The sequence below is a fragment of the Rhipicephalus microplus genome, chromosome 7 (assembly GCF_043290135.1).
Source record: "Rhipicephalus microplus isolate Deutch F79 chromosome 7, USDA_Rmic, whole genome shotgun sequence".
Lineage (NCBI taxonomy): Eukaryota > Metazoa > Arthropoda > Arachnida > Ixodida > Ixodidae > Rhipicephalus > Rhipicephalus microplus.
Genome location: NC_134706.1, coordinates 15,817,497 through 15,845,353, shown reverse-complemented (window position 1 = coordinate 15,845,353; position 27,857 = coordinate 15,817,497). Strand labels below are relative to the sequence as shown.

The 27,857-nt window shown below is 46.5% G+C and overlaps 1 protein-coding gene across 3 annotated transcripts in view; it reads right to left on the bottom strand.

Annotated features, from left to right (window-relative positions):
- Positions 1 to 1,320: 1,320 nt before the first annotated feature.
- Not3 (CCR4-associated factor Not3) overlaps positions 1,321 to 27,857 on the bottom strand; it is a 49,499-nt gene continuing 22,962 nt past the window's right edge. For 2 of the 3 annotated variants that reach the window (XM_037431361.2, XM_075868753.1), the window contains exons 5-16: positions 27,580 to 27,804; positions 25,257 to 25,412; positions 24,118 to 24,357; positions 22,894 to 23,003; positions 22,063 to 22,178; positions 20,019 to 20,148; positions 15,721 to 15,886; positions 12,733 to 12,949; positions 9,713 to 9,929; positions 9,311 to 9,440; positions 9,108 to 9,233; positions 1,321 to 1,634 (exon numbers count right to left, since the gene is read on the bottom strand). In XM_037431361.2, the coding sequence (XP_037287258.2) occupies positions 1,536 to 1,634; positions 9,108 to 9,233; positions 9,311 to 9,440; positions 9,713 to 9,929; positions 12,733 to 12,949; positions 15,721 to 15,886; positions 20,019 to 20,148; positions 22,063 to 22,178; positions 22,894 to 23,003; positions 24,118 to 24,357; positions 25,257 to 25,412; positions 27,580 to 27,804 (1,932 nt within the window). In that variant the 3' untranslated portion in view covers positions 1,321 to 1,535. The remainder of the gene's footprint in view (positions 1,635 to 9,107; positions 9,234 to 9,310; positions 9,441 to 9,712; positions 9,930 to 12,732; positions 12,950 to 15,720; positions 15,887 to 20,018; positions 20,149 to 22,062; positions 22,179 to 22,893; positions 23,004 to 24,117; positions 24,358 to 25,256; positions 25,413 to 27,579; positions 27,805 to 27,857) is intronic. The other variant, XM_037431362.2, reaches the window with a different exon arrangement.

Sequence of the window (27,857 nt, the reverse complement as noted above, 5' to 3'; positions counted from 1 at the left end):
TTATGTACATGTGCTGTGAATGACGCTCAAGATGATGGGGAAACTAAAGAATGGCAGGATATGTTGACGACGTAGGGTAGAGCATGTTTTTGTGTTTGCAGTAGTTATCAAAAAGTACTGAAGCTTATCATACAAGATGAAAGCTGAAGGGACAGATACAATAATAATAATATAAAAAAAAAGATGCAGAGAAGGCTATAACAGAGAAGAGATGGAAAGCGTTAACAGAAGCACCTGAAGGACCTCTACATTGCTGAGCTTCACTTTTGCGTATGAATCAATTTCAATCGTTTTAAATGGACTTGCTGGTTGCATATTCCAAAATCTAGACCCAACTTTGGCCTTCTGCGATATGCCTGGGGAGGGAACGTCAAGGAGTGGACAAATCACCCTCCTTCCCAAGCTTCTCGAAATCGTTTCTCAACAACCACAGCACTCCGTTTTTGTACTGAAAAAATTAAAATGATGCACGGCCGGTTGCCAGTTGGCCACGCACACACCGTTTGCTTGTCCGTTTCAAAAATCCTTTCATTCCCTAGTTTTGCCACCGTAAATTTGTACATAGACGTCGTTCTGCTCCACAACATCCGTGCATGCCCGATGCCTCTCGCCAGGCGCGTCCTGGAAGCGTGCGCGGAGCCGATTAATGCTCCGCGGCGACGTCCCCGACGCGGGCGGGCGGCCGCATAAATCCCTAGTGCCCTGCTGCCCAGCTCACTCTAAAGTTCATTCCACAGAGGCTGCAATACAGGGGGAGGGGGTTTGGTGTGGCAATGTGGCTGATGTGACGAGTCACTCTCATTCACTGTTTTTCTTAAAGAAACCCCCCGAGGATGTTTTGTGATGAGCAAAGAAGAAGAAGACCAGAGAGGTAGCGAACGTAAAAAATAAATATAGAAACAACGAACAACAGGCCAGAAGAGAGAAAAAAAATTAATGAAAAAAATAGTTCAAGACTTGAACACTACTACGGCACGACGAAAAAACGTTGGCAGGCTTTGTTTTTTGTGTGTATGTTGTCCCCCGGCGAAGTGGTGGGCGGCGTTGATGGCTTGCCGAGTCCGAGAAATGCGGCACAACAACGTATGGTCCTCTTCTTCCGATGAAAAAAAAAAATTATAAAAAATACTAGCAGGATGTTACAGTGTTTTTCGTTTTGTCACACGCAGTCCCCCTGCACGGGTGTGACGATGATGCCGAAAAGCGACAATCGAGCAGCAACAAAAAAAAAACATTGCAGAAAAAAAAAATCCACAGGGTGAAAATGTGCGCTCGGTTGTGCCCAAGAAGGACTACGCGAGAAACGAAAAACAGCGCAACGGTGCATTGAGAGAAAAAAAAAGAACCACAATAAAATAAAACCGAAGTCGTCGAGGGGTCGCAAAAAAAAAAAAAGAACTAGAAAATGACGAACGCCGACAATGGAGTGGGGGGGGGGGGGTCGCAGCGGTAGGGGAGCAGAGACACAGGCTGCTGGAGTTTGAAGAGAGTCCGGGGGCCGAGGCTGCACGACTGGGCGCCGAAGAAGACCCCACTCAGTTCAGATCTCTGTCTTCTAAGTACCTATACTCGAACGTGAAACCTTCCTTGCGCCTCTGACTCCACTTCTCGTAATCAAAGTAGATGTACGTCCCCTGCAGAGATCAGAGAAACGCACATTCAGCGGCGACAAATGCGAGATATCAAACTATTGCACTCAAACCTCGATATAACGAAATATCAGTTATAACAAAGTAAATAAAAATATTCTTGCAACAATGTTAGGAATGTACCTTTATAATGAGTTTTCAAATATAACGAACTTTTTTCGTGTAATATGCTACTTAGTTATACAAGGTATGAATGTAACTACACCTAACTACAGATGAACCCGCTTATAACAAGACTAGTTTTAACAATGCTTTGGTTATAAGAATGAAGAGCTGCTGCACCATCAATTTTTTAAAAGTGTTTTCTTTGTGGAATAGCCCGCTTACAGCTATGCCCGCACACCACATTACAGGTGACAACAATGAATTCAGGCTGTTGGGTGTCCGTACAGAAAAGTAATTGTTACAAAGTAATCCTACATTATCCTACATTGGCTCTAAGTGGCTTGTGACGATTCCATGGAAGCGTCCAAATTTTCAAACATGCCTGAAAGATCGGCAACTCTGTCATTCTCATCATCACTGATGTCTGTTGGCACATCATGTTTAATATCATTACGGAAAGAAGTGTACATAAAGACAATTACAACAAGATGGCTTCTGGCGGCGCTGACTGACACTCCCGCATTTAATGCATGCATACAGTAAAATCTCGTCACTACAAACATCAAATTAACAAAATTTTCACATTTACGAATTATTTTCAAGTCCCTGCCGAAATTCCTATATTGCCACAATGTAAAGAAGCTTTCAGTACTATGAACTTCAGAATACCGAATATTTCAGATTAACGTATGTAATTTAACCACGAAATCAACCAGATACTTCGTTATTACGAGCTTCCGTGGATGTTTGGGTACGAATATCCCTGAAGCTTGCTCCCATCATCATCATCATCATCATCTGCAGCAGAATGCGCAGGAAAACCCATCTCAGCAGGTGCAGCCCCATCAGCTTCGACATCAGCACAAGCATCAAATGCATGCAACAGCGTCAGAGCCAAATGGTCGAAGCGGTCGTAGTGGCCGTAGGCTCAGTCCCGCTTCTCCCCCACACGTTAATTGCCGACGGTTGGAGCCGCAAAGTTTATATTGCGTTGTGAGTTCGCTTTTCTGGTAATGAGTTCTCCTGGCCCTAGCAATAAAAGAAAACGTCGCCAGTTATCACTTAAAGAAAAAACGGACATTCTGACGGAGCTGAACGATGGGTAAAAGCAAGTGTTTATATGCAGGGAGTGTGATGTCGCGGCGTCAACAGCGACAACGATGCTGAAGGATCGGGAGAGGAACTTGAAGTTACATTGAGAATCACAGGTGGCGCCCTTAAGAAAACGTTTGCGGCTGGGCGACTACCAAATCGTCGACGCCGTCGTCCTCACATGGTTTAAGGATGCCAGACACCACGGTGTGCCCTTGTTAGGCCCTATTGTTCAAGAGAGGCATGACTGTTCACGGTCGCTTTGGGCACTTCCGGCTTCGATGCAAGTGCCAGATAGCTCGATCCGTTCCGGCTAAGGAACAGCATGGTGTGGCAAGCTGCATTGCGGGGAAGTAAAGGAGACAGATGCTGGAAGTGCGTTTGTCTGGCGGAACGAGCGCTTTGAGGAGATCGTCGAGTTGATCAGTCGACGAAACCGCATGTTTTTATAATCTGTTGCCTGACAAAGAGATGAACTTTGAAGGCGAAATGCAAGGGTGAAAAGAAATAGTGTGTTTGCATGTCAGTGCTCTTCTGCTGCAACGCCACGGGCACGAAAAAGCTCAAGCCTCTTGTTACTGGCAAGTCCGCCAAGCCTCGCTTTTTGAAAAACGTCTCGTTGCCTTGCGACTACCAGGCGAACAAGAAGGCGTGGATGACGCGAGAACTGTTCACGCAGTGGCTGCTGCAGCTCGACGACACAATGAAGAAAGAACAAGAAGGTTCTTCCAATAATTGATAACTGTTCGGCACATATGGCGAACGTGTGGTTGAGCAATGTGCAGCCTCAATTTCTACCTGCAAATCGTACTATTTTGTTAAACTCTTTAGACCAGGGTAACATCAGATGTGTCAAAGCCGAATTTCAGATGCGACTTGTGCAGCACCTTTTCATCAACATACGACTAAAGCTGCCAATGGAGGTCAACATCCCTCAAGCTGCAGAAGTGCTGAAAGGGTCGTGGTGAAACGAAAAGGCCAGCACTATAAGCAAGTGCAGGCAAAAGGCAGACCTTCTCGAGACTTCTTCGCCACAAGACTGCGATGATGAAGCGGAGCTCGATTCAGAGCTGTGGAACGAGCTTACCGAAAAGCTCCCGATAGACACAGCAGTAACCTTGGAGAATTACATGGACAGCGACTGTGCAGTGGCTACGTCTGTAGAGCTCACCTGCGAAGAAATCGTCAGCCAAGTGCAGGAACAAGATTGCTCTAGTAGTGACAAGGACGACACCGCAGATGCAGAGACTGGGACAAAGGAACAGATTATTTCCAGCTCAGATATTGTTGTCTTCCTTGAAAAGACGGGGTGGTATCTATGGTGCTGCAAGGATGTACCCGATGACATCCCTAGGAAAGTTGCAGACGTGGAGGCATATATGCACCAGCGTCTGCTTTCTACTCACCAGAAAAAGATAACGAACTTCTTTAAACAGTAAAGTTTCTCCACAAGGAGCCCAGTGTTTTCAATTATTGTTTGCGCCCCAACATGTGCACCTCCTGCAAAGGTATGTGATTTTCGTTGTGTTGCATAACTGACATCATTTTCAGTATTACAATGTTTAAGAATAACGAGCTAAATTCGGCAGTCTCATCACGAAGTTCATTGTAACGAGATTCTCCTGTATACCCAATACAGTGGACGAGGGGATAGCCGCCGTGGTAGCTCAGATGGTAGAGCATCGGACGTGTTATTTTAAGGTTGCAGGTATGGTCTCTGCCCACAGCAAATTGTCTTTTCGTCCACATTTCTTTTTTCACAGTTACATTACAATTACTTCAAACAACATTCCCTATACTTCCCTTGGCATGATTGTCAGTTGGATCTCAATAATACTAATATCATTATAGCTTTTTCATAACAGCCTGCCGTCCTTCTATTTTCTTTTTTGTGTACCCCGTTTATAACAAATAGCAGTTATAACACTGAAACTATCGCGGCACTTAAGTACCTCATTAAGCAATGCTAACCGACATCATTCTTGCCACCTAGGTCGATGCACAGAAGCCTGCACAAATGGGTGGGCACTGCGGACTGACGCGATGAGCCCCATGGCTAGGGTGAGCCCTCGTTCCGGGAACATGACCAAGGGTACGAGTGGGACTACAAAGCCTCATTATAACAATGTTGCACCTTGCACGAAAATGAGTTCGTTATATCCAAAAAGTTGTTACAAAGGTGCATTCCTAACACTGTCTTTATTGCAAGACTATTCATTTACTTTGTTATGATCAATATTTCATTATATCTGGGTTTGCTAAATTGAGCTTTGGGTGTATTCAGTGGTGGAAGCAATAATCCATTGCACTTTAGTGGGCTTGAGCAAACAGTGAATTTTACGTTCAAAACAAATTTGAAGCAAATTCAGATTTCGGGCTAATATGTTTGAGTCGAATTCCAATAGTGTATATACAGTCGAGCCCACATATAACGGCCCGCTTAAAACGAACTTTCGCTTAAAACGAACAATATCCGCGTGACCGTCAAAGTATACATTGGTTAAATGGCACAAACTCGCACTTACAACGAACATCTGCGAACGCCGCTGATCGGTTACAGCAAACGGAGTCAGCGGTCTGCCGACTTCTTGGGAAACCTATTTCGACCACCCATCAGGCATCGGTGAGGTGCCCATACATTCTTATTGTTAAACGCCGATTCTGCCTCCGCGCCCCTCTAGTTGCTGTTCTCCCTGACCGCTTTTTGTTACGCACCCCTCTGTCCTTTGTGCCCCCGCTACTCTGAGCACTCCGCATCGCCAGACAAGGCCCGTGTTTTCACACTGCCACCGATCTTTCGAAGACAGGTCGGCCACGTACCCTGTTTTTGATCGCTGGTACTGTAGTTGGCGTCACCGGCCTGGAGTGACCAGACCATTTGCCAACATCGTCGGCCACCGACTGTATCCGATAGTCTGCATCTAGTGCACGTGCGTACGCTACAGCACCGACTCTGATAATTTGCGATTCATTTCGTGCTTAGGACTTGTTCTCGCTCACTTCGCACTCAACTCAGCATGCCTTCCGCACGTGTGCGGAAGCGCGAAAACGGCTGTTAATTTGCGCGGAATGAATCGCGAAATATTGAAGTTCAAGAAGCCACGCAACCCCGCCGGCGCAACAAAACGATTTTTGACCACGGCCGCCGATTCTTCGAACACCGCCGCGCGCACCGAATGAGGCGGCCATGCTTTGGCTTCTGCGCGCGCTGGCACTCTTTTTCAAGTTTTTCTACGTGCAAGTTTCGCGGACCTTTCTAACAAGCTACCCAACCTGCCTCCTTCCCGTGTGTTTTGGTTTTCAAGGTCACCTTCACGCCGCATCCTCCCCTCTCTTTATCGCACGGAGGAAGGAATCTTTCATTCTTCTGTGCTTTATCGCAACTCCTTGCTCTTCTCTCGCAAGTCTGCTCTCCTCTCTTGATCCCCACCCCTTCGCCCGTCTCCAACGCTCCGCGACGCCCGCCACGCTAGCTCGAATTAGTTTCGTTTTCAGACTGGACATGCACCCAGAGCTGTTGCACGCGTGTGCGCGTCTTGCTCGCTCTTGGTGTGCGTGTGTGGTCACGATGGCCAAAGAGAGGACTAGCACGCTTTTTCGTGCCGCGTTGAGGAGCGCTTGCTCATAGCTGTTGACCACCTGGCAGCCAACTTGCCGCTTCGGGCGTCCCGGTATTCAGCTGTGGAGAGGGTGAATATTTCGTGTGCGGCGGTGACGGCTACATGTGCGCGAAACTATTTTCGCGAGGCCGACTTCGTCGATCGTCGGGCCCGATGCCGAGCCTGAAGCTTCCAACAGGACCACTGCAGTTGCGATTTGTGGCAGCGTGTCGTCGACTCCGACCTGGGAGAGCGGGTTGGACATCTCTTGCGATGATTTAATTACGGCCGATGATGATGCAGACACTGTGGAACCGTGCACGGATTGGGGCATTGTGAATGAAGTACGTGGCGAGAGTGATTTGGAGGAATAGGATTGCGAGAATGACGAAGCTTTGGAGCCAGCGCCTCATGCAGCTTATGCCACGGGCCTCGGCGAATGAGCAGCCTGCCATTTTAAATGAACTCGAGACCGCCCTTATCGTTTCTGCTCTTCGAAACATGTGCATCGCGGACTTCTTGGGACAAGAAAAGTTTGTGTTTTCACTCGCAACTTTTTAAAAGCTGTGTTTCATTTACTACGAACTTTGGGATACAGCGAACGTATGCCGCATCACGCTCAGGTTCGTTATAAGCGAGCTCTACTGTATCATATATCATAAAGAAAGAGGGCATAATCTATCATAAACAAACTAACCTGCACAATATATTTTTAAAATTCAAATGACTCCTGTGCAAGTGCCTTTTTTTTTTTGCATTAAACGAAGTGAAAACAACTTTCAATAGTAGCAGGATTTAACTTTCTCTAGAATGCAAGTGATAGATAGACTGTAAAAAATGTTAAGTTTTAAAATTTGCTATACTTAGAGCATAAAGTCAGTATAACAAGCTTTTAAACTGAACAAAAAAATGAATTGATGGGAGGTAATGTCTTTATACAACTTTCAAGAGGGGCTTCGCGGCAGTGCGGAATTCTCCTGATTATGTGTTTTCACGGCTCAGCACGCCTTCACAGCAGTGAAGCCACTTTTACAAAAATTTACATGTGAATTATTATATACCTGGATAAGTGCTTTCACTGTTTAGCACCCCTTAACTTCAGTGAAAGCACCATTACAGAATGCACTTATTCACCTCGAATAATTCAAAATTTTCAAAAACTTATTGTAATTACTTGAATCTAACGTGCACCTTTTTTCCGGTTAAGCGAGTTCATAAATCGCATGCGCGTTAAAATCGAGTGCGAAAAAAAAATGAATACGGTCATTTTATTGCCATCGGCATTTCCGAAATGGCCGCCCCCTACGTGCTTCGGCATGGCGCGTCGGCCATTTCTGCCTATGTGTTTCCCCATGTGCGGCACTTCGTACGTGTGCTGAGGAGTTCGTCATCTTGTAGTTCATTAGCATCGACGGCATGGAAGGGCCGACTCCAGAAACTCGACGAGTGCACCACGATGCCGCTTTAAAAGAAAAGTCATCGCGTGTGCAGAAACAGACCGAAATTGGGCCGCATCGCGGTCGTTCGGAGTTCCCGAAATGAGCGTGTAGTACAGGCGGAAACAAAACCAGAAGATTGTCAAAGATTCACGCAAAGGCTTCAGTGGACCACAGCAGGGTCGGTTTCCGCAAATTGAAGAGCTGCTCGCCGAGTATGTGCTTGAGCAGCGAGCGGCACAGCGGCCCGTGACGACAGAACTGCTCTAAGTGCGGGCTATGCAGTTAGCTTTAAAAAAAGGGCTAACGCGGAGCCAGTTCAAAGCAAGCAGGTGCTGGCTAACTAACTTTATGAAGAGGAAAGGCTTTTCCCTCCGAAAGCGAATGGGCATGCGCCAAAACTTGCCGGAGGAGTACGAAGAAAAGCTTCAAAGTTTTCAGAGGTTCGTCCTAAACTTACTGCACAACAATGGCTACCTGCTTGGGCAAATCGGGAATGCCGATCAGACGCCTCTTTACTTCGACATGCCTGGCACCACAACCGTCGAGAAGAAGGGGGCGAAGCAAGTTCGCATGCTGACATCGGGCCACAGTAAAACAAGAGTGACAGCAATGCTCCGTTGCACGTCAGATAGGCACAAGCTTCCCCCGTACCTCATATTTAAACGGAAGACGCTCTCGAAAGGAGTTGTTTTCCCGAGTAGTGTGATCGTGCAGGCCAACGAGAAAAATGGGTGCGCGTCGCAATCGATGTCTTAATTTTTTTTTTGTCGTGAAAACCGAGTGCGCGTTACAATCGAGGGCGCGATAGAATCGATTAAATACGGTAAATTCGATTCAAAGCAAATTCGAATAATGCATTATTCATTCGAATATTTGAAGCATTCGAATATTTGCCCAAGGCTAGACTATAGTCATCCGGGTGGGGCCTCTCTCCAGACTTCTTAAAGGAGCCCTGAAAGACTTTTTGAGTACGGCCAGAAAACGCTGCCTATGCGAAGTAGAGGCGCCAGAACACGCGAGCCACATATTGTAGCACAGCATGCGGCCTGGAATTTACAATAAATGATCAAAGCCAGCTAAAAATTGTTTTCTCTTCTCTCGACAAATGACGGAAGACGCTCAGAAATTACGCGTAGAAGACCTTCCATCAGCCAATGGCCGATTTCAACATGGCGCGCTCATTCATTACAGGGACCGCCATGAGAGGCCGACATGGCACTTGCCTGTTCGTACTCGTCCGTGATGGTCTTGGGCTCCTCGTGCCTCTGGAACCACATCATGTACTTGGTGTGGAACCTCCAGGACTGCTTTTTTAAGGCCTTGGCTGCCAGGTACTGTGCCTTGGATCCCTGATTGCACCCGAAACCCCCCCAACAAGAGGCGTCACAAAAACGCGCTACGCTACTCGCCACAACGTTACACTCACCTCCATGTAATAGAATACAAAAAAAAGCGTCTCGGTGGACAGCTTCTGGAAGAACTCCACCGTGTCGCAGTGAGGCAAGGTCTGTGGGTAGTAACTGGGCACCTGCGTCGGGTTCCGCGGAAGGTAAGGCCTGCAGGGAAGGCGCGCAGAACGTTGGACGGAGAGAGGCCACCGGAACTGTAGCTTCAGTTTCGTGTCAAACATTATCAACCATGCACTCTCTGTTCTCACTTGTACTAGCATCCACTAATCACCATGTCTCTCCCTACCAGACACCGTTGAACCCACTTACATCTACAAATGTTCAAGGAAAATGCTATTGTTATAAAATGGGTAGCATGGAAAAAAAAGCAAACAAACAAGGTGTGACAATGCCTAAAGGAGAGCAGTCGGGTCATGCACCTAAGCCGCTCGGAGTCCGACGGGTGGGGCATGTGCATGGAGGCCGCCTCCAGCAGCCGCAGCTGGTAGAAGCACTCCTTGGACAAAGGTGCGGGGCCTAAGGGGGCCACGCCTCTTAGGGGCGGGATGTGTGCCTCTGCCGTCGGTGCGGGTTGCTGCTGTTGCTGCTGCTGTGGCCGCGGAACTTCCTTGCTGCCCACGACGGACTCGAACATACCTGCAAAGTTGCAAAAGCATGCTTTGACGACAAATGCTGCATATGAAGAACTAAATTATGAAGAACTACACACATGGACATGAATTTGTCTCCCACCTTGACACAAATAATGAAGATACACTAGTACACTGTACTCCACATTTTCACAGTCAATCCTGAATATATCGAACTTTAAGGGGATCGCGAAATAGTTCCGTTATATTGATAAATTGAAGTACAAAATATGCACATTCAAGGTCTAAATTAAAGCATTTCAGGCCTCTGAAATCATTACAAGCGCTAACACAACAATTCACTCACAGTATAATGAAGAACAAGGTGTGAACTGCAAGATACCACATTTTATTTCGCACGAAAATAGTCCGTAAACTTGCCTTGCTCCTATCGTGGAGTCAAATTTCAGTCATTCTCAATATCACTGAAGCTTTTTAAATAAGCGAATTAAGCTCCTTCGGCCACAACAGCGTTTGACGCAGAAGGCCGATGCAAGCTTTAAAGCGCGGCAGCAGCGAAGGCTTTGCCATATTCATAACCGCATGGGTACACTTCCGTGGCATTGGCAACGGCAGCCATGATCTCAGCATTGATGCAGTCAGAAACAGCCATGTCGTCATCTCTACCGAAAAAGTCGTTCACTGTCCAAGATGGTTCCCAGAAACACGGATAAGTTGCACAACTCACTGAGGCACCGCACGTCGTTGTCAGCAGTCACAATGCATCCGAAGTCGGCACACGGTCCGCAATGAAAGTTTACAACGGTGCTTTACTACACATGCCGCGAAGCGCCAGTCATAAATTCTATCGCTTCGTGCGGGCCAACAATCTGCTCAACTCCCAAATGAGGATTTATCAGGAATGAGGCGAGAAGCACAAAAGTTCCCAAGGCACAAAAGAAGCACAAAAGTTCCCACAATATTCCCAACATCCCCATGTTTGCGATACCGATGCCACATGTAGCTTCGTCACAGGCACAGAAGCCGCTGCTTTCAGCTGCTTTGATGCGAAAAGCTAGAAAAAGCATAGCCTCCCAGACATGCGTTGTAAAACCGAAAACACTAAAAATACGTCACGAGGTTGCATAGCTCATAACTCATGCTTTTTAAAAGGCTCGCATGCCATTGTGCGCTAGCAAACAGGTAAGGGAATGTGAATATTGCAAGGAGATCGCCAACTCACTATGGCATTTTCATTTTGGTGTTCTCGGCATTTGGTCTTTTTGAAAATTACTTTGCATGTTAAAACCTGCAGATTGTACACCAAACATGCCGGCGCACTCGCGAGCGCCACGCAAATACAGATGGGAACTTGTAAGAACGGAGCCGAAAACTGATCAATAATTCCTAAGAAATATGCACTTTCAGGGCTTCGGCACGGCACAGCGTTCGATATAGCGGATGTCCCGCTGTGCGAGAGTTCGAAATACGGATGCGACAGTCCCACACTTTAGCATGGGAAATTCAACGACATTTCCCAACTGTTCAATATAGCAAATAATTCCATATATCTGAATTTGATATATCCGAGATCGCCTGTATTACGAACGCATTACTTTTAGATCGCAGATAAAGACTAAGACCAACTTCAGCAAATGATAAGAGTGAATTGTAAAAAAATTGCGCTAAATTTTACTTCTACATGCAACTAGCCCAATTTTGGTTCTTGAAGCATTTGTTCCTCTATGACTGTAACAAAGGAATTGAATAATCAGTTGCACCACTGTTTGCAGCGAATACTCGTCCACCAGTGGCCCAATGTATGCATTATTAACAAAACTGTCAAGTACTCCACGAGAAGAACTCGCAAATACGGGATGCACATGCAATTTTCTGAAATCGCTTGGCAGGCAACACACGCAGCAGTCCGATATGCCAATTCAAATGTGATTAGGCCGGTTTTCTCGTACCAACGGAACAACCAATCAAAGATACCATTGCCTGCTCAGCAGAGGCTAGAGTTCTGTTTCGAGCATATAGTGCTGCGATTTATTTGAGAATCTTTTCTTTTTTTTCAACAGCGAAAGACGATATGAGATCACAACAAGGGTTGCATCTGCCCCTCGCTGCTGCTGCCGGTGTCCAAAAGCACTATAGCACGAAATAATTTTTAAAAACTGGGAAAATAAAAAACACCAAAGACGCAACAGAATTTGAACTCGGATACCCCTTATACCAGCCCAGTATTCTACCACAGAGTCACGCCGGTGCTTCAAACTTCATTGCAAAAACTGTCCTAAGCCAATCTTGATGTTGGGAAAGGAATCACATTATTAATAAAAATAAAGCATTTTAGAACAGCGAAAGGAACAACCCGGCGTCACACAGTGCGAATCGCGTAACGAGTGGGTTGTCGAATGCTCCAACCCAATACAAAAGCTTCAGGCACGATGCTTCGTCATCGTCAGCCACAGCGCGAAACAACTGTCCAGGATTCCTCGCATGTGTGAAGCAGATACCACGCTTCACAGAAGAATGACAAAGGATGGTGTAGTAAATGCCTCCCCACTATACAAAAATTATGATGATTGATGGCGTAGTGGGTACCCTGCAAGTGTACTCATAGCAGACCAAAAGAGTTTTTAAAAAAGACTCTGATAGGCCGCTCTTCGAGCTTTCGCTGTGACTGTGCTGCATGTTCAGCGCACACCTGGCTTTTTTTTTTCATAAACTAAGCCTCCACTACCAAGGTGTCTTCAAGTACAAAAGCAAGAGCAAAAGCAAAGAAGAAAAAAAAAAGCCAAGCGGCGCCTCCATGTCTATGGCTATAAAAACGCACCGAGACATAGAAGAACAGTAATTAAACTCACTTCGCTCACACGACGATGACTGCACTTGCTGCTGTTGCTGCTGCTGCTGTTGTTGAAGTGTCTGAAGTGACTGCTGGAGCGAGGATTGTTGAAGCTGCTGCTGCTGCTGCTGTTGTTGCTGCTGCTGCGAGGATGGTGACTGTAGACGACCCTCGAGGCCAGCATTTAGTACCGCCTGCTCCGCTATCGACTTCAGCGACGACATGGAGTCCCCGCTCTGCGAACCACCCATGCAAACAACGCACATCAGCGAGGAAGGGGCGTCACTTAAAGAAATATCGAGACTTCATTGCGCAGAAGATGAAACAACACTTTTCAAACGGGCGAATGAAACTGAAGCGTCGACAACAAATGACCGTGGCACGTTTCCCCAACAAGAAGTGTCGCGCACAGGTAATACGAAACATTTCACAATCACAGCTGTGTAGATGGCTGCTCTGATGGCAGCTGTGTAGATGGGCAGTGCATCAGGAAACATTAGCCAGAGCTTGTATGGTATTTCGCCAGTTATCATGATTGACCTGAGAACTCCAGTGTACAGTAGAATCTCGATGATACAAACTCGAAAGGAGCACACAAAACATTCGTATCATCCCCAATTAGTATGAATCAAAAACAAGTTAAAGCTGACCATGAAGATGAACAAGAACTTCATTGGGGTCGACTACTTCTTGTTGAAAAAAAAAAAAAAGCCCATGATCGCCTCTCAATAAAGTGCCGAGGTTTCCACACTCCTGCTGCGGGTGACATACCGTATTTACTCGCGCAATGATCGCATTCGCGTAATGATCACACCCCTAAATTTTGTCATCTAAATTCGATTACCCCCCCCCCCCATAATGATCGCACCCCGAACTTGCCACATCGATATGTCGTGTGCCAAGTCTAGCAGATGATCATCGCCTTTATTATCTGTCGAATGTTGCGTTGATAGCTCTTCAAAATTCGCTAACTGCACACACCAAACATATTCTTAATTTTTGCTCACCGCTGGCGGAAACGTGCCATTTAGGATTGCAGTAAGGGCAAATGCCGCAGTTTTCACTGAATGCCCGCCATGTGTTCTTATGTCTATGACTGCTGAACACGCCTATCATTGTCTCTGTAACCTGAAAGCAGGCATCACTACGCTAATGTCGTAAATTTACTGATTTAAATGAAAGCATTGCTTATTTAGATGAAAGAAACTGTTTTGACATGCGTGACGTACTCACAGCCTCCATAATTGACGAAAACAAGAAAAAAATGTGGTCGCTTCGTTCCCTCAGCCGCCATGTTTGTTTTGGCATCCCGCACCGTTACAGCGGCGGCCGCCTGTTGGTCGAACTGTGTTCATCCCACAGCACCGTTTTTTTTTCCCTGAGACCATTTTTTTGTGTGTGTGTGTGTGTGTGTGTGTGTGTGTGTGTGTGTGTGTGTGTGTGTGTGTGTGTGTGTGTGATCATCTGTTGAAGCGCCGTTCCACCATGGGGCGGTATGCGAGCTTTACTGCCAGGTTCAAGCTAAAGGCGCTTGACTACGCGCTAGAGCACGGCAACCGCGCTGCCGGCAGACATTTCGGAGTCGACAAAATCCGGATCCGATACTGGAAACTACTTCCGACGAGGTGTTCGTCAAGAGCTTCAAAAAGACGGGCATTTCCAACGCGCTCGACGAAACGGAAGGTGACCCTCTTTGGGACAGTGAAGACACTGCCGATTCCGACACTGACGCTTCGGAGTCTGAATGAACGTTAGGAGGTCAGAGAGGTAAAAAATAAAAGGGCAGCATGCCATGCATGTAGCTCCTGCGTAATGCGTGCATTTTATTGCAAAGGTAAGCCTTAATTTACTTTTATTTTTAGTTATGTTCATGATAGCTATCGTAAGAATTCTGATTAGCGACTTTTTTGCGTTTTCGGTATTCGGAATATTTTTTTCACGGAAAATTTACCGCGCGTAATGATCGCATCTAGAAGTTGGAGTCAATTTAAAAAAAAAAGTGCGATCATTATGTGAGCATATACGGTAAGACACGTTCACACTTGGCAACAAAGAAAGCGAAAGCGGCAAAACTTACTGAAAATTCACGCACTTCGCTGCTAAAGCGGCTGGAAAAATGCGCCACCAAGTTGACACGAACAAAAATCAGTCCCAGAGAATTCACACTGGAGAATTCAAACAAAAACGCCAGAGCGGCCGTAAAACCACGTCCGCGCCTGTCGAAAAATGTTCACATTTGTTTCTTCACTGCTTGAAACTTCATTCCTGAGCAATAAACTTCATACCGAGTTTTAGTTATGCAGGCCAAGCACTGAAAAGAAACAGTTTACACTTTTACAAACGTCTCGCGCAATACGTCAGAAAAACCACACGAGTGGAAGCACCACTCGTGTGGTTTGTAAGCAAAAAGTTCGGGTACGGAAGGCTGTGGCGTATTAGAACAGTGAATTGTGGCGTTTTTGTAGAAGCCTGAAATCTCGCTATATCTTTTTGCTTTCTTTCTTTCAGACACTTAGGGTGTGTTTCCTATGTAATCATTTAGCTACTGCGCAGATAAGGAACTGCAGATGCCAAAACAAGATCTGTCCAAAATTTGATTTTTTGAGCTATTCTCGCTATTTTCCCCAGGTCCCCCCTCAATTATTTTCCATTTATGCTATACACTCAAACCTCGATATAATGAACCCGAATATAACAAATCATCAGTTATAACAAAGGACTAAACGAAACTAACTAAATGAAGAATAGTCATGCAATAGACAGTGCAATGAACACGGTGCAAATTTCGCATATTGCAAACTAATTTTCGTGTAAATGCAACTTTGTTATAATGAGGTTTGAGTGCAGTTACCACACTACAGTTAAGACATACAGATAATGTTCCGCATATGTTTCTTAGGCTCACGGAGAGGTCCCTTTGTTTCCTTGGAAGCCGACGAGTCACGCGGCGGTGACGGGTCATGAAAAGACAACGAAAAAGGAGGAGGACAGAACAGCTGGACTTTACCTTGTCGACCATGGGACCATTCATGTGCAGTATCGACGGCGCCGTGGGCGAGCTTGGCCGGCCTTGAGAACTCGCCAACGACGCGTACAAGGAAGCTGCCGCAGATGACACTGTGCTGCCGTGGTCCGCCAACGTCGGCCCGCTGTGCGCCAGTTGCTGTGACCCACTGCAGCACAGGATGCGCATGTCAACGCAACGAGTTGGGAGGACCAGCTGGTACGAATCCGGCACTTTTTCTTATAGCACAAAGTGCAAGACAACTCAAGACGACACGGTCGGAACACTGTGGTTAAGAGCGACCTAAAGAACGTTTGTGCTTCCTGCCAGCAGGTAGAGTGGCTGAACACGGCAAAAAGGTGCAATTTGTTAGACGTTGTTTAGAGAGGCCCGTATTTCAAAAACAACTGCAGCAGCACCGCCCAGGAATTATAGAAATCATCTTTCACACAATCATTAGGATTACAGTGCATCAGTGTCTCTTCTTCACAATGTATAGCTCCAATTTTTCTTTTTCTTTTTGGATTCTGTATCACAAGCCCAAACTAATGATCAAGTTTGTGTATCTGTCCTGTATGGAGTGTAGAGTGACACAATAAGTGACGTCAGCTAAAAGTATTGCTTCTTCCGCTCGTCTGCTTTTGTGGCGTTCTGAACTCGGAGAGCACTATAGATGCAGAAGTCTTTAGCTCAAGCACTAGAGACGCCACCAGAAGGAAGACTAAAATTGAGCGCAGCATTCTAAATCAGTCATTTTAGCCACACTGCATTACCCACACTGATGGCAACCATGCTACAAAATATTTCTCCGATCACTCCTCATTCGCGACCAAAAGCGAAACGCATTGCAGACAAAAGATGCACAAAGGCACGCATCACGTATTTCAATAAAGCATAGAACCTTGTGCAATCACGCCATAGAAGCCCCTTATTTCTTGCATACAACCAATGCAAAAATACAGGAAATCAGAAGCTAAAGTCATGATGCAAAATGAACTCCGATGTGCAAAAAGGCTTCACAGTTATACAAAGAATCTACACTGCAATCACGGTATTATGAATTTGGATATAAAATTATCGCTAATAACGAAGTGGAGAATAGCTTTGTAATAGTGTTATAAATTGTTTATAACAAATTTCTAGATATAACAAAGTATTTTCCTGGCAGATGTGACTGCAGCGTTCGTACAGGTTTCCAAAGCGAAAATTCAAGAATATTCAAGGACTTTCCAGGACATGTTGCAAGTTTTGCAAGGACTCAAAGTGGCATGCTAAGTTGGAGTTTTTCACTCTAAATTTTTCAAAAATGACCAATTTTATTGCACTTACAATAAGTATATGGTTACTGCAATTATGAAAAAAAAATTGTAGTCTTGAAAACTTCTTGCACCCTCTCCCTTACTCTCCAAAGGGAGAGGGCACGAGGCTGTGTCAGGCAGTTACGTGCTGACTGGCTTCAACGTGTATGTGTGGTCAAGCAGGGTAGTGCTACAATTTTTATGGCTTGTGCGCTTTTTGCTGCAAGCTTTAATTACAGCTCCAGCAAGCACTATACACGCACCAAGATTTGTTCATTCTTGCTAGATAATTTGTCGCCTCATTTTCATGAAGAATTCTCAGTTCCTGTTTGTGGGCGCCGAGTTGGGCAGGTACGTAGCAGTGTAGCCGACTTAGTAACATGATTACAAAGCTTTGCACGCGACATGCTGAGTATTGTCAGCTCTCGCACACATGTGCCGCACAGGCACCTGCAAAACAAACACACCGCTAGCTGCAGCAGCCACGATCCTTTGCCGGTGTGTACATGACGGAAGTCCGGGGTCACTCACCTGACCTACAGATCTGGCATGACATCACTACAACTTTCGTTGCCCTCCCTCGCACTCGCAATGGGTTTCGATAGGAGAATAAGCACTCAGGTGCACGTGGGAAGTGACTTAAAATGTAACCTAAACGTTTCTGAAGTCCAACGATTCATGTGGAGTGTCCTTGACTATATAGAGAAAACCCACGTGGTGCTTGCTATAGCCTTGATAGTACCACCCCATTAAGAGCGTTAGCTCTGTTAACACTTGCAGCACGTTGCTCAAACAACCAAAAAGTAACAACTGAGACAGTGGTTAGTTTACACTCATCCTGTGGATACATGTGTGTTCTTTTCTAGCATTCTTCTTGGTTTGTTTAAGCAGCACACTTCCAGTGTCGAGCTGTGACAGTTGTTCACCAGTACTCCTCCTGTGCGCTTTCTTTTCGTGCATCCCTTTTTGCTTGGCGGCGGCGCACTGCATGTATGGCGTTGCTTGCCCTTCTTCGCGTGACATCTTGCCATCGCATTCACTGCTTCACCCTTGCCACAAAATTAACGTTTTTTTTTTTCTTCACGAGCATTTTTGCAAAATGAGACCACGTGCACCCACGCCGCATTACTGCTTTGGGAACGAGAAGTTCGACAGGCGGGCAACACCGATCTACCACGTTTAGGAGGTCGTGATGTCGATATGAGAGTGTACTACTCGCGAAATTCAAGCATTTTCAAGGCTAACGAAAAACTTCAGGACTCTCAAGGACCTGTACGAACCCTGGACTGTTATAATGAGGTTTAAGTGCAGCTTCACGGCATTATGTAGGCATCTCCCTTAAGGGGGAGGGACATCACATCGTACACAGTATAGACCGCTTATAACGTAAGTCACGAATATCCGCACTATAACCAAAGCAACTATCTCCAAGGGCTGAAGTTGCGCAAAATGTGTCGAGCATGCAGCCTCGCATGTCCGAAAATTGAAGCATGCGATGCGCCTTGTGCTCACTACCATTTATATTTCAGAATGTTAAAAGAAAAAAAAAATTACCGACTAAAGAATGAATGCGAAAGGGGTGAGGTGGGTGGGCCGTCTAGCAAAAAAAAGCAACATCCTGGAAATTTGCCGACTATTCCTCAAACAGCCTCGATTATGCCCATTACACAGAAACTATTTCGAATCACGTTCGAAAGTTCACGTTCTGAAAGACGTATGTGTGATCATTCCAGATTTCACGGGCGCGCACCCGATTTAAAGACATCGCAATCGAATTGCGAACCACCATTCTAATGCTACACATGCCGTCTTCTTGAAGTCCAGCCACTGCAAAGAGCTTCATCAATTCCGCCACACCAAACCACACCTTAGATAGCACGGGACCGCTACCGAAGGCAAGAAATGCTGACTAAGCCTAGCCTGCTGTTCAGTATGCTGTCCCGGAAAGTCTGTCCAAAACATGAGGATCGGGCGTCGACAAGATCGCACTCAAGTACTGAACCATGAACAGCATGCATGATGCATGATACCAAGTTTGCGTTTGCAGCCGAAAGACCAACGACGAAAACTCGCCAAGACTAAAACCGCGCAATGTCTATGAAGGCGAAAGTTTGGGTGATAAAGCCGTAAAAGCTTTCAAATTTACGCACCAGGTAGCCAACGTGATATTTATAGCAAGCTCGATAGTGACGGCACTTTTACAGACAGGAAACTCTCAAGTGCAGTTGACAAGGAGGGGATCGCACGTGTCATGTTGAGTTGCGCGCAGCCAGCACTACGCGGCCGGAGCCCACGCTAGTATGCCGCGCCAGTGTCAATGCAAAGGGTTCCTGGGAAACCGCCCTCCTCTCTTACTCGGAGAGCGCGCACAGTGTGCCGTGGTTTTTCTCCCCCCCCCCCCCCCCTCACAACTCGCCTTTCTTTTGTTCACTCCATGTCCCCACCTCCTTTGTAATGACCTCGTCGTTCGCTCCCCAGAGGAGCACCCAGTGTGCCTCCTTTCAGGGGCACGTTCACTACTGCGTTTGTCACAACGATTTTCTGGCAACCACATTATAACCGATCTTTCATCTTGGGGAACTGCACAAAAAGCCGTATGCGTATACATGGGATTCTATGGGAGCTTAAACGGGAGTCAGAAAAGACCGCATTGTAACCGGTGCTGCACTATATGCAGTTACGTTATAAGTGGTCTACACTGTACAAAGACAATCTTACTGACCGATCAGAGGCCCGAAGCAATTTTATTTTATTTTTTCTGCACATTTCACAGTGCATGACCGTGGGTGAAACATTCATAGATATATATATATATTTTTTTTTTCACACTTCATAATAGCCCAGCGGCCTGCGACTAGACTGAAGGATCTCTCTCTATCTTTTTTTTTTCAGGAACGGCAATCCACCTTGAGTCAAGCCAGACCGAAAGCTCCTTGATTTTCAATTCTAGAATATTTTAATTGCCGTAGCCGAAAATGCAAGAGCCAGCAGCAGCAGGCGCACCTGTTGTTTGTGGTGGCATTGGTGCTGTTGTGCTGTGTGGGCGAGGGTGCCCGGTGGAAATGGCCCTGATGGTCCACGGTGGCCGCTCCGTCGATGGAGGGTGCCGTCGACGGCGGAGGGGAGGGCGTGCCTGGACAGACAAGAATCCCCGTCCGGTGACCAACCAGCCCCCGCGTTTCTCCCCAGACAGACAACCACCACCACTACCACCGACAACAACCGGCGCAACAGGCCTACGCTACAGGGCCCGGCACCAAAGCCCACCGCCACTACGCAGCGCTACACCAAATCGAACCGACGTTTGGTGGAAGACGGAAGCTCGAAAAAGACACAAAGTCAGCAAACAACGGGCGTTACAGGTACAAACGTTTCGATAGCATTGCTCCCACTGCTCACTCAATAACTTGTCTATGCAAGGTCGTAGTAGGACTACCATGCCATGGGACTAGGGCACGATACACAGGAAATCGTAGTTAATTTGCCATGCATGCAAAATGAAGTCACTTCAATGAGAGGTTAGCCATTGGCTCGTCTCTTGCACAATATCAGATTCAAGAAGTACGTGCTCAGCAACAATCCTTCTCTATGGCACTTGCTCATGATTTACTGAGAAGACAAGAGTCTGGCAGCAGGCAAACCAATGGTGAAACGCCTCAGCGATCAGGAAGAGAATCCCAAACATGGGGAAAACAGAATTGTGGATTCGACGCACCGTCATGCCTATGACCATGTCGTGTCTACGACTAAAGAAAAAAAGAGAGTAGAAAGGATGTTACTATCCCACAATAAGCATGTGCATGCCTTTCCTTGCATTACCATCTTGTACCCAGCGCTCCCAGGTCACTAACGGCATGCGTTTTGGCAGCGTGACATGGAGTTCTCGACAGGAAAGTGACGAGCACATGGGTTTTCAGGAAAGAAAATACATGCAAGCTAGCGTGCAAGGATACGATGTTGCAGATGCCTAGTGAAAACTGAAGCAGCGATATTGCGACTTCACAAAAGCAACACTACAGAAACAACCACTAGCAAGCACACAGTTCTTTTTGTGTCGGCATCAGTATAATTACCAATTTATCGCAGTTACTGCAAATTTCTTCACGCGACATTTTGAGACAGTCAATAAAAATTTTGGCAATATACCGCACTTGGACTACAGTAGCCAACCGATATTTCAGACCTGGTGGGGACCGAACCGAACAACCAGAAAAATCTAACGGTCCGAAAAAATGGTCAAGAAATAAAAAATTGACTTTTTGGGATCGAAGTAGACAAAAAAAAAAATCCTCAATACTGCCGTGCTTCATGTTGCCTCGAAATTTGGTTATTACTTGGGCTACAGCAACATCATAAACTTTTTGGGATCAAAATAGTCAATAAAATCCTCTATAATGACGTGCTTCGTGTTGTCGTTAGAATCGGTTATTACTTGGCCTACAGTAACATCGTCAGCGAGTTGGCAATCCCTGCCGGCGACTGTTGTGTGGAGCACAGCTGGTGGCTCCGTGGCATTGTAACCACAGCAGAGAACATGCGAAAGGCATTACCATGCACCATGCACAAGAGAACAAAAGGAAGGAGAAAAAAAAAAAACTATTCACGTATTAACGACGACAATAGGGCCAACTGATAAAGAAAAAAAGTTGCATCCCTTCAACAGTTGTGCCAGCCAACGAAGATTGGACACAGCCTCTGAAACTGCAAACTTGTGCGTGCTTCCAATCTTGGAGGCCAGACAACTAGCCGTTAGAAGCCCAACTTGACTCAGCTAACGCAAAATCCAACATAGCAACTTCAAAAAGGACGAGCTTGGCTCAAAACGAGTGATTTAGTACGGAAAACCAAACTTTAGGGCATAGGTGCGTTTCAAAAAAAAAAAAAAAAAAAACGGTCGCAAAAATAGAATTTGTGGTACGGGAACCTTGACGGTGCATTTATAAAGTTGAAAAAATAATCAGTCGGCGAGTCTTCGAAAGAACATGCCCCGCATGAACATTGCAATCTGACAGTGAGAACAAAACGAAAAGCATCGAAGCTCACTCACCTTTGGCATTCGCTGCCGCTGCAACGGCATAGGGCGTTAGTGGTGGAGATACCACCGCATGATTTTGATGGGAGTTGACTGATGGCGAACTGTTACTGCTGCTCTGTGACGATGTGCTGAAAGAGAATATTAGGAAAAAAAGCATCGTCACCGCAAAGGGGAACGCCTCGGTGACAACGTGACAGTGTCGACCGCCTTGAGTTCTTTAAACAAGCGGTCAGCGTTGGTTACGTCTGCGAGTCTACCAGAAAGGCGCTTCGCTACTCATCTGCGGCATGTTTCCAGAATGAACTAAAGACGTCGCACTACGTAACTGTGCAGCAGCAGCCTGGACAATGCGTATAAGTTAGTACTACGAGCAGACCTTTGTAATGTGAAGCGACGAATTTCGGGGCCATGTACTAACCCAAAGTCTCTGATTTTACGTTGCACTTTCCCCTGTATAACTCGCCCCTGTGTACAACCCATTACCCTCAATATTAGAACAAAATATTCGCGCATACTGCCGTGAAATGATCTTCCTGGCATTACCGTGAAGCATTGCTGTAAGGCCCCCTTCTGCACTGAAATTTAAGGATAACTAGCAGTCATGCATTACTTCAAGACTTTCTCTATTTTTGTGCATCTCGTATGTGAGAAAATTTAGTCTTTTATCAACAGTGACAAAACTCTCCAGAAAGATGCACTTAGCGATGTGTCGTTTCACTAATAACAGCCATTGACAATCAGCACAATCCTATTCATTGACAAGCTACACCATGTCTGTACAAACAGTAATTTAGCCGCTCGTCAATCGCAAAAACACGACTTCAAGCAAACTACGGCCCCCACCTGTTGTTCCGAGAGGTGATGGGTGCCGGTGCCTTGCTGTTGACCGTCGCGTTGACGACGCCGGAGTTGGCCACCACACTCCGCGCCGTTTTGACCACTTGACTGCTCTGCTGGAAGAGGGAAGGAGGGCAACGTCAACACTTACGCACGACACTCTCCGCAAAGCCTTTATCTCTCACAAGGTGGGAGATTGGAGATTGAGAATTGGGGATTAGCATTGGTGATCAACAATCATTTGGGGACCGACGGTTGGCTACTCACAAACAACAATTGGCGATTGACATTTGACTATTGACAACTGGCAAATGACAACGGAACACTTCTTAAACAAATGTGACATCAGCTGCAGCACCTAGCAACACACACCGTCCACAAACTGAGGAAACTTGCTCAGTGAAGTAAATGGTGTCGTATTTAGCAACACTGGACATGAAAGACATAAATGTCCACAAGATGCTACTGCATTTAAAAACAACACACCGTGATGAGATGGTTTCTATACACAAAGACAACTTGCTGTGGCAATGAAGGGAAGGCTACGGAGCCAAAACGGCCATGTGCTACCGCTGAAGAATATGGTGCCACAAGTGTGTCCATGTTTTCTGTGTGTAAATAATGAAGAACAATATCACTTTCTACTGGATGCTGTTTATAAAGTGATGCCGCGCACACCAACTAGATATTCATATTTGCTGTTGCGCCTTCTAAAGAGTCATTTTGCGTTTTTGAGCGTCCGAAAACGTGGTACATTTTACATGCACCTCACAGCCGAAATGACATCGTCTTCAGCTGAGCGCGCCACCTTCCAGCTACTCGGACGACTTGCCGAAAGAGCTTGAGTCGAATTTCACACATGAGTGGCTGTGTAAGCAGATGTATCAAATAGGGTGCAGTGGGATTACCCGAACATGGCCGTCATTCGAAACGCGAGATGAACCAGACTACTTCGCAGAGGGTACAGGAGCAGTAGCTCCGCCCCCATAACTTTGCCTTCATTGCCCCAGAAAGTTGTGCTGAGTGTACATCTAATGTCATTGAACTTCAGCATAAAAAAAATGAAACATAAAGAAATGAAACAGAGCACATGAAAGAATCAGATTGCTGACTGAACATCAGCAATAGCTCCGGAACTGTCAAACAAGTGCAGCGGCATCAGCAAAAACGTGCAAAAGTGCAAGAACCTCTGGAGACACACGCGCCATCAATGCCAGCGTAGCAGCGCACCTCACTGGACCTGGAATGATTGGTGAGCCCTGGGCTAGGCACCGGTGAGCTCGAGTTGGTGGAGGCGGGCGTTTCCGCACCCGGCACTTCGTCGTTGGCATTGGGCGTCGCGGAGTCCAGGATGCAGTTGTCCGCGTGCTCGAGGCCTGTCGTGGCTGCACTCGCCTTGGTCAGGAAGTCCGCCATGTCCCGCAGGTCTAGGTCATCGTACAGGAACTCGTTCTCCTCAAAGTCCGGGTCCTGTGAACGATTTGGTTTGTAGATTTTGAGGCCATCTCGGTCACACCCTCACAAGCCCCAACGAACCTCAAGGAAGCGCTTAGCCATAACATGTCCTTCACACAGGTACTTATCACACAGGTAAACAATCAAACAAACGTGCCATATCACTTCATTTTGGACAGTTCATGAAAGGTCATGCATCTAACAGTGCTTCTATATGAAAGGTCATACTTCTAATAGTCCTGAAAATGTACTGCCATGTGCGAGTGCACCCTCAAAAAATTATTTACAGTAAGCTTTCAAGAGCTAGTTCCAGTTCCTTATTGAATGTTTTATTGAATGCTTTGGTGCTTGACGTCACTACAATTAGCCATACTGGTGCGTGAAGCCGTCAGAAAGTAAACTACAGCCTAACGTCCTGCTAGTGTCAATGTCAGTTGGTATGCCATACTAAAACCGGCTTTAATGTCAAAATAAAATATTTCAGCTTCACACTTGTGCAGAGCCGTCTCTAAGCAAATGAGGTTTGTACGGCCTCTTATAAGCAGGGCACCACATTCTCGTCTTCTGATCAACTCCCATTTCTTTGTGGGTACACTGGTGTTTCTTATGCCCAACTGTATCCTACGACACAACACTGTCTCTTACGAAGAAGTTTGACTGTTACTGAAATTGGCAAGCAAATATTCATGAGCTCGTCCGAGTTTCCTATAAAAATCGATCAAGAATCTAACAGTTCGGCCCACCTGCCCACCACGCAAAATCCAGTGCAGAGGATTCTGAATGAGGCGATATATGGCAACACCCACCTGACAAGACTCGATGTAGTACTAGAATCTAACAGTTCGGCCCACCTGCCCACCACGCAAAATCCAGTGCAGAGGATTCTGAATGAGGCGATATATGGCAACACCCACCTGACAAGACTCGATGTAGTACTCGACATCCTCCTTGATCTTCTTGATCTTGCACACCTCGACCGTGCCGTTGTCCAACATCCTCATTAGGGTCTCGAGCTGCAGGATGTGGTACCGATGCCTCGACAGCAGCGTCTTAAGCTCGTCTACTCGGTCCTGCAAACCACGGCGACACCAATGCGGAAGAAGCTTTGTAACCAGACAATGCAGGCCCCCAGTGCAAGAGGGCTACCCATTAAAACAATGACTTCACAATGACCTTTTACGGGGTTTTACTGGGATAGCGGCAGTGTTACCCGAAGATGGCTACAACTTTAGAAGGCAGCCCTGTTTCAACGTCAAACGTGGATTCACACACAAGCCTGCGAAAACGAGTACGTGCTCAGGGCTGACCTCATGGGCTGCATGGTGGTCGACTTCGCGATCAAAGAACGTTTCCAGCTACACGAGCTAAGCTATTTCCTCAGCCAAGGACGTCATTGGCTGCCACAATTCGGTAATCTGAGAGGTGCCTCTCCTGCCTGAAGTCATACCCGATTGTAGAGATCCGCACTTTTTGAACCACTACTACATCTGCAAGTAGAATCTTTATCTTGGCAAGAACTTGATAGCAATGTTGCAGGTATTTGACAAATGACGATGCCGCCACCGCCACAGTTTGTTGTTCACCTTTGCTTCCCTCCCAATCAGCCCTTCCTCCCTTCTCTAGAAACTTTCGACACCTCCGTGCCAGAGAAAGACTGCTTCTCAGCCTACCTTCAACCATTTAAAGCTTCGCAAAGTGTCCAGGTGGCGTGCACGACAGGTGGGTGTAATGAGTGCAGCATGTGGTCGAAGTGTGTGCCTTTCAAAACTGCATGACACGTAAAGAAACAAGGAATGCAAACATGAAAGCAAGCTTGGTAGAAGAGGACGATGATGAAGATCCTCACGAGGGAGTGTGGCACAAAGAATCTACGTAAGAATGGCCCAATGAGAAAACACCACAAAACATCTCGGGGGTTCAATCCCCTGACAACACCAAGGTTCAGAGGTATCTAGTCTGGTAAGAACAAGTGGGCCCGAGGGCCAAAAAAAGCCTAGGCTGAAGAAGAGGAGTTCGAGGAGAACGAGATGAAAAGAACATCGTTACTGGGTCAAGCGTTGATGTAGGGTTGCAGACCAGGGCCACAAGGACTTGAACCAGCTGGGACCCCCTACTGTCGCGCTCCCGCTCTAGAGGACCGTAGCCATGGTATACGGACTCCACTCCAATGCCAGCGTACTTCGGTACCGGCAGGCATGAAGCAGCAGTTGGGCCACGGGCACAAGCTGTGCGTCAACGCCTGGCCCAATTGCCTCTGGCTTTTCGACGCGTTATCCAGCAGCTACCAAAACCTCATCGTTACCAGCCAGCCCACGTCCGCACCACAAGCCTGAGCCTCTATGTTCTGGTTTCGTAAACATTGCCGATCCCTCAACGAGAGGGCGAGAATCTCCACGGTTTCTGATCCCGCTTCGTCATTCATCCGGGTTTGAACTCTACTCAGTACTTTAGGTCTTTGAACTTGCATTTTTATTGACAGAAGTGTTTTACCGTGTTTAGTTCACTTTTTGACGAGTGATATTGTGTGGATGTTTGTCGCTTAAATTTTAATTGAACATTTTGTGTGGTTTTTGTCAAACCAATGGCCTGGTTTTTAATTAAAGGTCTCGGAGGCATAGCCCCCCGAGAGCTAACACACTCAAACCTCGATATAACGAATTCGAATATACCGAAATATCGGTTATAACAATGTAAATGAAAAATAGTATCGCGATAGATTTAGTGGTAAGAATAAACCTTTATAGCGAATTTTCGGATATAACAAACTTGTTTTCATGCAAGATGCAAGTTTGTTATAATGAGGTTCGAGTGTACAGAGAAGAAAAAGAACCGGCACCGCAGTGAGGCCACCCTCCGCAATTGAACACATCCCTGGTTTGTCGAATGTTGGCACTCTCGTCTCTTGTTGACCAACAGACATCTTTAAACCTGGCTACATCCTACAAAGCACACTTCTAGATTGTGATAACCGACAGCGATAAGGAAAATGCACGAAGAGCAGTACGAGTGCGTGTTTAGACTTTGTGGCTTCCCTGCAATTAATGGTAGCTCCGCATTCATGCAAAGACAATCTTCGCGGTGTGCAGTAGGCAACAGAGAGCACCTGTTCAGAATGCGTAGAGATATTGAGTAGGAAATCAGCCCCTCCCCTTGTTAGCACCGTCACCGCCCGCTTTACAGTCCTTTGCTCACGCGGCACGAGCGCCTGATGGCGGCGAGAGGTGGCGCCCCGCTCACCTGGTTGTCGTTTTTCTTCTTCTTGACGCCAATAGTTAGGGACTCGAGCTCGCTCTCGAATTGGTCGACATGGATGTTGAGCGAGGCGATGGAGTTGGAGAGCCAGATGGTGATATCCTCCTTCTCCTTCTGGGCGGGGTCCACCTTCTGCGCACCGCCCAGGCCTTCCTTCGAGTACGCCTTGGTCTTCGTCTCCCGCTCGACCACCTTGAACCTCTCCATTTGCTGAAACGCAGAGAAGGGACATATTGCATCACACGGCCTCCAGTCATGTCACT